Source organism: Seriola lalandi, unplaced genomic scaffold (assembly GCF_002814215.2).
Source record: "Seriola lalandi dorsalis isolate HSWRI2012SDOR001 ecotype SW California unplaced genomic scaffold, Sedor1 jcf7180002054678, whole genome shotgun sequence".
In the NCBI taxonomy this organism is placed as follows: Eukaryota; Metazoa; Chordata; class Actinopteri; order Carangiformes; family Carangidae; genus Seriola; species Seriola lalandi.
The window spans coordinates 2306928-2316114 of NW_019525231.1; the positions used below are offsets into that span (position 1 = coordinate 2306928).

At 41.0% G+C, this 9187-nt stretch overlaps 2 protein-coding genes across 2 annotated transcripts; one reads left to right on the top strand and one right to left on the bottom strand.

The window, feature by feature from the left end:
* The first annotated feature begins 68 nt into the window (after positions 1-68).
* atp5mk (ATP synthase membrane subunit k) lies at positions 69-1705 on the top strand. Its single transcript, XM_023422175.2, has 4 exons — positions 69-191; positions 1140-1244; positions 1382-1475; positions 1583-1705. The coding sequence occupies exons 2-3, from the start codon at positions 1158-1160 to the stop codon at positions 1469-1471; spliced, it is 177 nt and encodes a 58-aa protein (XP_023277943.1). The 5' UTR covers positions 69-191; positions 1140-1157; the 3' UTR covers positions 1472-1475; positions 1583-1705.
* taf5 (TAF5 RNA polymerase II, TATA box binding protein (TBP)-associated factor) lies at positions 1700-6958 on the bottom strand. Its single transcript, XM_023422174.2, has 11 exons — positions 6535-6958; positions 5624-5855; positions 5198-5513; positions 4923-5086; positions 4225-4360; positions 3976-4096; positions 3739-3868; positions 3462-3626; positions 3135-3312; positions 2457-2634; positions 1700-2299 (listed from the first exon to the last, which is right to left on the bottom strand). Exons 1-11 carry the CDS (start codon positions 6950-6952, stop codon positions 2085-2087), a joined length of 2253 nt encoding a protein of 750 aa, XP_023277942.1. The 5' UTR covers positions 6953-6958; the 3' UTR covers positions 1700-2084.
* Between the last annotated feature and the right edge of the window lie 2229 nt (positions 6959-9187).

The following is a 9187-nucleotide window of genomic DNA, read 5'->3' on the forward strand; positions in this document are numbered from 1 at the left end:
CAATGATTGACACTATCTTCAGCCATTTAGCGATCGTGTTGGACTCCAACTTTGAGTAACATTATTTCGGACCAATAGTTCACACTTTTAGACTACTCTGAGTAGGCGGGACTTCCTTGCGAATTTAGCATTGCGGCCTCTCCTGAAGGACACCTGTCTCATACTGTTTTTGCAGGGGTCGTGTGTTAAAGGTAAGAAGTAGAACATTTAGGAATAAATGAGCCGATTCACATTGGATGTAACAATGCTTAACAGTACTTGTGTTGTGTTTAAACCGTCTCTGTGACGATGCACTATTTAACTAACGTTCTGAAAGTTAAGTTAGCTAGCAAGCTAACGTAGCAAGCTACTTTAATTTAGCGCAGTGTGCTAGCTAACGACTTAAACAGTTCCACTGCCTGATGAAAGTCAGTCTGAATGAAATACATGCGCTAAGTTTATTTATCAACCACACGGTTAATGAGTTTAAGTGGGTTAATTTGTCAGGAGTCTGTCATATCCTGGATTACTATGCGAGAGCTCGTTGTTGGCGTCCTGGTGTCAGTTCTTGTCATAGCACGTATAAACAGCTACCGTTTAAATTGCAATCTTATGTAATCGCGCTTGTAACTATAGTAGCGAGTTTACATTAGAAAGACAGTTGTTTTGCCCCAATTAAATGCTGAATTTATTAAGGGTTTCTTGAATCATTTTTGAACGTGCTTGAGTTTTGCTACATCCGTTGTTGCTGAAACAGTCGAGATTACCGTGCAATAATTATATCAAGCATTGCGTGACAAAATACCGACTTAAGACAGCACCAGAGATTATTATAGGTCTGCAACTAAAGACAGTTTTCATCATTGATTCGGACTTTAAAATATCAGAAAATGGTGACTATCCATTAGTTTCTCAAAGCTCAAGGTTACGTCTTCAAGTGTCATGTATTTTCAAGCAGTAATGAGGGATTCGGATTGTTAAAATAGCCTTATGAATAGCGTTTTAAATTGTGACCATTTTTGCAGATACATTTTAGGACAATATATTAATCGCCTCAGCTCCAGACTATTTTGTCAGAGGTGCTGCTGCCAAGGTCAAGAACAAAATGCTCAATTACTATCATATGAATCAATTATTCACCTGTTAATTCTTTGTGGTAGGACCATAAACTATCCATCATGGGAGGACATGACGCCGGAACCCAGCACCAGTTCACTGGGTTTGCCAAGTACTTCAATTCATACACAATCACAGGAAGGAGGAATGTGAGTTGTTTGCAACTTTCCTGTAATACACTGCATGTCACACTTGACAGTTAAACTGTCTAACAGCCTAACCCCCCTGCTTAATATTGCACTGCTAAAATGCATCAATAAGCTTCTTGTTTTTTTTTTTCCTGTAGTGTGTTTTGGCCACATATGCCAGTCTAGTTGCCATTGCCCTTTTCTTCAAATTGAAGCCCAAGAAACAGGCCGCTGTCACACAAAAGTGATAATGTAAGTACATTTAAGTCTTTCCATCTTATTAGTTTCCAAATCCATTCTACTTAAGTGAAGTGTTGATCTATTCAATTCATTTAAGGCTCTTGTTATCTCCTTTACAGGTGTCCATTTGACCATCAGTTCTAGCAGCTGGGAGTGGAGAGAGCTGTATGTGCTTGTAATAAATATGAGTGTTTGATTTCCTTGTGTTAACAATAAAGAACATTTATGCCCAAACATAAAAACACTTTGTTTTATTTACAGTGTACACCAGTATAAAAGACTATCATACAGACATGTCAGCCATGTGTTTTGTACTCATGGCAGTGATTTTTAGAAACGGCCCTCAATCAACAATGGCACTTTTTTCAGGCAAAGGAATATCTGCAATACATGAGCTTGATTTGGACCCTGAATCTTTCAGACTGAGGGCCAGGACAGGAGTGGGCTAACCTAATTATTATCCTCATTCACAGCTAGATTTTCACCAGAGGTGAACTGACAATACAGTCTTGTTGTACTCTCCTTTCCCCACAAACCTCAATTGTTTGAGGAGCTCTGGGACCAAACATTTGCATCATTTCAAGCTTCCATTGATTATTAATATAATGACTGAGTAATGTCTTATGGATTGTAGGCCCCCGCGGCCAGCAGCAGGTTTCTCCGGGTGAAGTGAAGGTGTATCACAGGTGTGGATTTAGTCATGTAGGTGCCCAACAGAAGCTCCTGGGAGTTATCTTGTAGATGAATGTGTCCTGTGGCTGCTGTGAAGTCATCAGTCTCTAAATCATCAAATGCTTTCATTGCATCCCACAGACGAACTGTGTTGTCCATGGAGCCTAGAGAAAGGAGGATACTGTAAATGTTGATTCACTCAATAGAAACATGGTCATTGCAGCTATAATTGCAGAAACTCAAAATGAAAAGTAGGCTTCATCAGGCTCTTAATTAAACGTAGTTGATTAAAAGTATTACGAGAGGTTGTGGAACACCCACCGGAGGCAAGGATCTCGCCATCCCTGCTGAACCTGAGGGAATAGATGGTATCTGTGTGGCCTTTGAGCTCTCCAATCATCAGACCATGACCGATGTCCCACAGAAGAACTCTGCCGTCAGTGGCTCCAGAAGCCAAGAACTTCCCATTGGGAGAGAAAGCCAGCGCATGGATAGGACCCTGAGAGATAAAGTTGAAAGAGTGGCTCAGTAGTTGTCTCTACATCACTCGACTCTGCTAGCTGTGCTGCTGTATAGGTATGTGAATATTTAGCATCTTTAAATCAGGGGATGTGAAGAACATTTTCTGAGTAATCAAACAACTATGAAGGTAAGGGTGCCTCAATTTTTTCATTGCCCTTATCAGTACTCTTAATGGTATCAAATCTTGTACTTGAAATCTTGTTAAACTATGAAACCTGGGGCGCCTCACCTGGTAGAGCACGTACCATTAAGGCTTAGTCCTAACCGCAGCGGCCATGGGTTTGAGTCCAACCCGCGGCATGTCACCCCCCCATGAATTTACTGTCTATCTCTCACTGTACTGTCCGAATAAAGGCAAAAATGCCCAAAAATATAACTTTAAAAAAAAGTTTATAAATATACCACAACAGATCCGGTTATCATGCTATTAAACCATCATGATAACCCTTGTTAAACTGCTCTGGTGACTCATCTGACCTTATGACCGGTGAATATGCGGACACAGTTGCCATTCAGGACGTCCCAGAGGCGGATGGTGCGGTCAGACGACCCTGTGGCCACATAGTTGGAGTTGGGGTGGAAACGGGTGCAAGTGACGTCAGCTAGATGACCAGAAAACATCCGTAGAGGCTGGTAGTGATCTGTCGCCCACAGACTGTTGGAGACAGCGCAACACAGACCAATGAAAGATATCTGTTAACAGTGCTTCTGTTCATCTAGAGTATATATTTCTCTGTGGAGAACAGGACTGTGTGTAGGAGTATTATTTCACATGCTAACCAAAGCAGTTCTTCAGTTTCTTACCGGGCAACTCTGTCATGTCCCCCGGAGATAAAATAATAGCCATGGGGGGAAAACTGGGTGTCCCACACAGGGTAATTATGGCCTTTGTAACCCACTAGACAAGTAAATGTTTGGAGACTCCACAGCCTGACGGTACCATCTTCAGAACTTGACAACAGGTAGTTTCTATGAAGCAGAACAGGCAGTAATTACCTTATGTTTGAATCAATAATGAAAAGATCCAGTTCCTGCAGAAGGTGTGTTTCATGTAACACCAGGTGCATCAGAGCTGTTTTACCTGTCTGGGCTAAAGCTGATGCCATACACCGGGCCGCTGTGTCCGTAGAGGATCTTTGACTCACTGGCTGTCTTCTCGTCCATGATCCTCTCAAGCACATCATCTGACTCTTTGTCAATCAGATTCAAGTCTTGAGAGAAAGTGGGACAAGATGAAAGCAATAAAAGTTTTAGATCAATTATTTTCCAACAATAAAAGAAGTAAAGGTAACTTCACACAGTGTCAATCATATTGTACCTGCTGCAGACTTGACCTTGCGGAGCTTTTTCGGTGTGACGCTCCAAACCCGTACTGTGGAGTCAGCGAAGCCTCCTGCAATGAGGCTGGAGTCATCTGTGAAGTCCACTGCAGTCAAACCCTGAAGGGTAAAAGGGTGATAATAATTAGAAATGACTTCTACCCTAGTTTGAATTTGTATTTAACTGTTCAGACTCAGTTGCTTAAATGTTTAAACACCAGTGAATTATGGTGGTAATGCGCTTTTACCTGGTACGCATTTAGAAAAGAGTAGAAGCAGATAGAGGGGAGGTTATCTGGTCCCAGGCGGATCTTCTTGGTGGCCTCTTTCATGTACATGATCTTGTCCAGCTTGTCTGAATCCTTCAGTTCTGGCAAAGGTATCCTAAGCAATGGCAAACAAGAAAATTGTCATCAGTCACCCGGCTTGGGCCAATATATTGCAATATTTCCTGCCATATGCATTATTTTTCATAATATTGAAAAAATATATATTTTGGTTTTTCACATATCACGTTAGTCTCTATTAAACATTGTCACATGTAGAGACGTTGGCAAGTGCAACACCCTAAGTGGAAGAGAAATAGGCCTCTGACAAAATTATATGAGTGAATATTTTCCAATCAACTTTCTTGTACTGTGTGTGGATAATACTTTCCTTCAAATTAAAAGTTTTAATTCATGAGCAGTATGTTATGAAATTAGTGATTGGAGTAGTGGTGCTTGGTTACATGTAATAAAAGTCAGTCCCCATTCATTTACAAGATAAATGACAATTCAACAAACACAAGTTGCTATGATAGAATGTATTTGAGTATCCCAGTGCTGCAGAACAACCTTAACAGTGTTATACTGTTTTGGCCTTGCACAGTAAGTTGATGAGACAACAGTACTAGCGGTGCAGATGCAGAATTGTACAGTATACTTCAGTGTAAAGAAAATCCTACCTATTCTGTGAAGGTGCATTAGGATCCTGCTTCTTGCTTTTGGAGCCCATGCTGTCCTTTTTGGGTTTCTTCTTCTTGGGTTTACCCTCCTCATTTTCTGCTTCCTCATCTTCATCATCAAGAGGTAGCTCAATTTCTGGTTCCTTCAGCAATCCGTAGTAAACCTACGGCAGTTTGAAAGACAGTGAAACAAGAACATGTCATGAGTTACACAATGTTGTATAAGAAAAGTGTCAGGAGACAATGAAAACACAAATCTTATTGTAAAAACCAACCTTCGCCTTATTGGCCTCTCTCTTGGCCTCTCCAGCCAAGCTGCCAGACATGGCATCGATCTGGCTCTTGCTGCGTGGCATGCCATCGAAGATATCAATGTAGAGGTGCTCTTGGATGATATTCCAGATCTGGTTGTTCTGACGCTCCTGCAGGTGTCTCTTCAGCAGCTGGTAAGAATCACGGGAGATGCGCAGGACAAATTTGCTGGTGCGGAAGTCAAGGAGAGTCTCGTTGCCTCTCATGTGTTCTTTCTTTGACAGGCTGGACAAAACACGCAGGTCATCTTCATAATAGCACTCCTGGTCCCCACTGAACCTGAGATGGAGGACAGAACAGGGAAGAATTTTAGAGGTGTGAGATGATTAAATATTACCTATATGAAAATCAAGTAACCCATGCTTTAAGTTTGGGAAAAGGAAACTCACTTTTCAAAGAAAGCCTTGGCCTCACTTTCGTGATTGTTGTACACCAACTCCAGATACATGTGGACAAACAGCGGGTAAAAGACCTGGGACAGCTCTGCTCTGTGACAATCCAAAACCGTCTCTATGAACCTCTTCAGGCCGCTGTAGTAAACCTGATACAGAGCCGGGTCTCCCTGCTGGCTGTAAGCGGACAGCACCACATTCACATCTGGCTGATCCTCCCCAGCCGTTGCTGAAAAAGAAGTTCAAGTGAGACGTGCAGTTATACCTTTATTCTACTGGTGCTGGCTGTGTGGAATTTAACTTTTTTTTTCAATTACCTCATCTGTTAATTAAGATACAGAATAAAAGCAACATTGCCTTTTTCACAATACTTTTTAACTTGAGAGGTTATGTGATTACACTTCATGACAAGCTCCTTCCACTGATGAAGACCATGAGATGTGGTTAAAAGCTTTGTAAAAACCTAGTTAACTTTGGAGTACTTTGTCTAACCTTCTTGACATTGTTTTATCTGTGTCAAGTGAAATGAAATAGAAAGTATTTATTAATGGTATCAAATAAAAAAAACTCAAAGAAAATTACTGAGTACACCAGGAACTGTTCATTCAGTGACCAGAAAATATAACACATCGTACAATGTAACAAAACCCAAGCAGCCCTACCATAAATACTAACTTTGTTAAGCACTGCTTCTTAACTTTTCTACCTCCTTGAGAGGTATAATATAGTAGTTTGGATTTGACAGTGAATGTAGCCTATAACTTAGCTATAACATCTCTATTTTCATAATAGTTTGTCATCAGTGGAGGATTATACTTATGTTAAAGTCGTAGGTGATGTTTGAATGAACAGGAAACGTTTGTGTTAACCGTGCAACAGTGTTTCAGTAGCCAGTGACTGTATCGGACCTTTTGTTGGCGCCTGAGCTCCGGCGGAGGATGAAATGGTCACCCGGCTGAGAAGAGAGCTCGCATCCCCGCCTTCTAAATCCACACTGCCCGCAGCACCTCCCGAACCTGCGCCTGAGGAATCAGTGCCCTTCAGCTCCAGTGAATCCTCAGGTAATCCCGCTTCACGACGCAAAATTTCGACGGACTCGGTCAGCTTGTTCTTCCTGAGGAACTGCAGGACTGCCAGCAGCGTCTGCTGGTCCTCCGGAGCTCCCGCCACAGTTTTGTTGCTTCCAGCCGAAGAACTGGAGCCTGGCGACGGAGAGAGCAGTCTTCCGTCGTTTGCATTATTATTTCCCCAGCCATCGCTTGATGGTTCTGTTTTTATGTCTTTATCTTCATCAGCGTCGACCAAACCACCCTGTACGGCCGCCATTTTCAAAATGAAATGCGCATGTGCGAGGTTGAAAAAAAGGAAAACGTGAACAATGCAAGATCCGGTCACCTGATTGGTGCTTTCTCATGCTGCATCATCCAGGGCAGCGCAGAAGTCCCGCCTACCTCACTACCAATGGAAACTGTCGTGTTGGTGCGTTTATACAGCAATGCCACATTTGAAACCGTAATTTTATGATCAATAAGTTACATTTTGCTATAAGAACCCAGATATAAAGTATTTGATTTAAGAGTTTTGTTGATAAAATGACAATGAAAATAATGAAACATTGCCAGTTATATTTTGCCAGAACTTAAAGAGACATCTTCACATGTTCTGTTTCGTGTGACCAACAGTCCAAAACCCGAAGAAATTAAGTGTACTATCTATGACCACGAAGAGAGTCAAATCCTCACATTTGAAAAGCTGGAAACAGCACAAGTTTGGTGTTTTTGCTTGGACAATGAACAAAACAATCATTTGAATGTGAAAATAGTTACATTTCCTGTGGATCGACCAATCAGGTAATAAATAAATCAGGTCTTACTTTCAATTATAAGAAGTGAGGGACTCCTACCTATTCAAATCTTTGTGTGTACTCTAAAGTGGATTGCACAATTTTCATTTATAATCAGATGTGTACCATTTTGTACCAGGTGGTGGCACTTTGCTTCCACACATCCCCTGCCCAGTCTTGAGTGTCCAAACCCAATGATATCCTTGGACAAGGTATTGCCAGGGTAACAAATGAAGTGTAAAGAAAATTGGAGCTGTGACAATAATTTTTCTTATAGATAAATCTAGGCCTACTTTTTATTTTCTCAATTTCTCAATTACTTGTTTTGTCTATGAAAGGTCAATTTTGGGAAATACCCTTCACAAGTTGCAAGAGGCCATAGTGACACCCTCAGATGTCTTGTTTTGTTTGATCAATAGTCAAATCCTAAAGATATTCAGTTTACTATCATGGAAGAATGAGAAAAAAATAAAATATTAATTTGTGAGAAGCAGTTTTGCTTTGAAAAAAACATTCTAAACTGCTTGATTATCAAAAAGTATTCTATTGATCAGCTAATTGAAGGAGCTTTAACAATAAACAAGTGCCACACATGCCTTTGACAGAGGCATCTTACTCCCATATTGGTAGTGACAGTAGAAACGTATGGAGCTACAGAGGAAGAAAACAAGGTTGTAGGCTGGAATTGAACCTATGACGTGGAGGTTACTGTATATGTAATGCACTGTGACCATTCATTTTCAAGGACACCCCAGAGGCAAACATTTTATAGAGACAAAGGACACATTCCTCTTCCTCCTCTATGTTACTGAGGGTGTCACAGTCTAATATGATGATGATTATTTATAAGATTATTATATGAAAACAATGCACTTCTTCTTTATTTGGTATACAAATACTTTATATCAGATAATGTGTGATGCAAAAAGGTGAGGAACATACAGGTCTTACTATGGTTGTAATAATTACATGATGGATTGATTAAATGTAGTATGTACAAAGTTTTTTATGCAACTTGTAGCAGAGAGGATAAACACAAGAGGGACAGAAACTACTTACAAGGATCAGCAGTATCCACTTTACATTCTGCTGAGGCTGGATTTCTGCCTTCTTCCCTCTCTGAACACCCTGAACGCCCTGTCACAGACACTCATATAGCGCTGAGTGTGCATCTTTCAGGTCAGCACAGCATCTGTTTTCATTTATAGGACACAGTCAGTAGAAAATCAGATCTTAATAGTATTTCATTTGATTTTCAGTTTCGAACATTGCAAGAAGCCATGTTTAGTCTAGCGGCATTTCTTATGAAATTCCCCTGCACAGTATGTTGCTCAGGCGTTGTCTCTTGCTTTACTATTACACGTTATACACTGTAATGCAAGTACAATAATATAATATGATGAATTTTATTATTTCATTATTTTCTTACAAAACCACTCCAGGCTGAAAGAACCTCATATGGAATGAATTTGCATATTTTCAACCTATTATTAACGCACTCCTTTTCAGGTATACATGCACTTGTAGCAGAACCTGACCGGGTTCATCCCCTCTGGACATCTTGGGAGTGACAACTCAGCAGCAGGTTTAATATGCAGACTAAGGCCCACAGTACGGGGGTGGGATGAAAGAAGGGTTCACAGCAGAAGCAGCAGGGCGTTGTGTAACATTGCGGCTGTTATGCTCCGTGTGGAGGAGAGGTGGGGGTGGGGTTGGCT

Bases quoted from the DNA above. Each gene is read 5' to 3' on its own strand.
- atp5mk (XM_023422175.2), top strand. From the start codon at position 1,158: ATGGGAGGACATGACGCCGGAACCCAGCACCAGTTCACTGGGTTTGCC. The intron at 1,245-1,381 runs GTGAGTTGTTTG...TTTTTCCTGTAG, and splicing joins CAATCACAGGAAGGAGGAAT to TGTGTTTTGGCCACATATGC.
- taf5 (XM_023422174.2), bottom strand. From the start codon at position 6,952: ATGGCGGCCGTACAGGGTGGTTTGGTCGACGCTGATGAAGATAAAGAC. The intron at 3,627-3,738 runs GTAAAACAGCTC...TCTGCTTCATAG, and splicing joins ATCAGCTTTAGCCCAGACAG to AAACTACCTGTTGTCAAGTT. The intron at 3,313-3,461 runs GTAAGAAACTGA...TGTCTCCAACAG, and splicing joins GGACATGACAGAGTTGCCCG to TCTGTGGGCGACAGATCACT.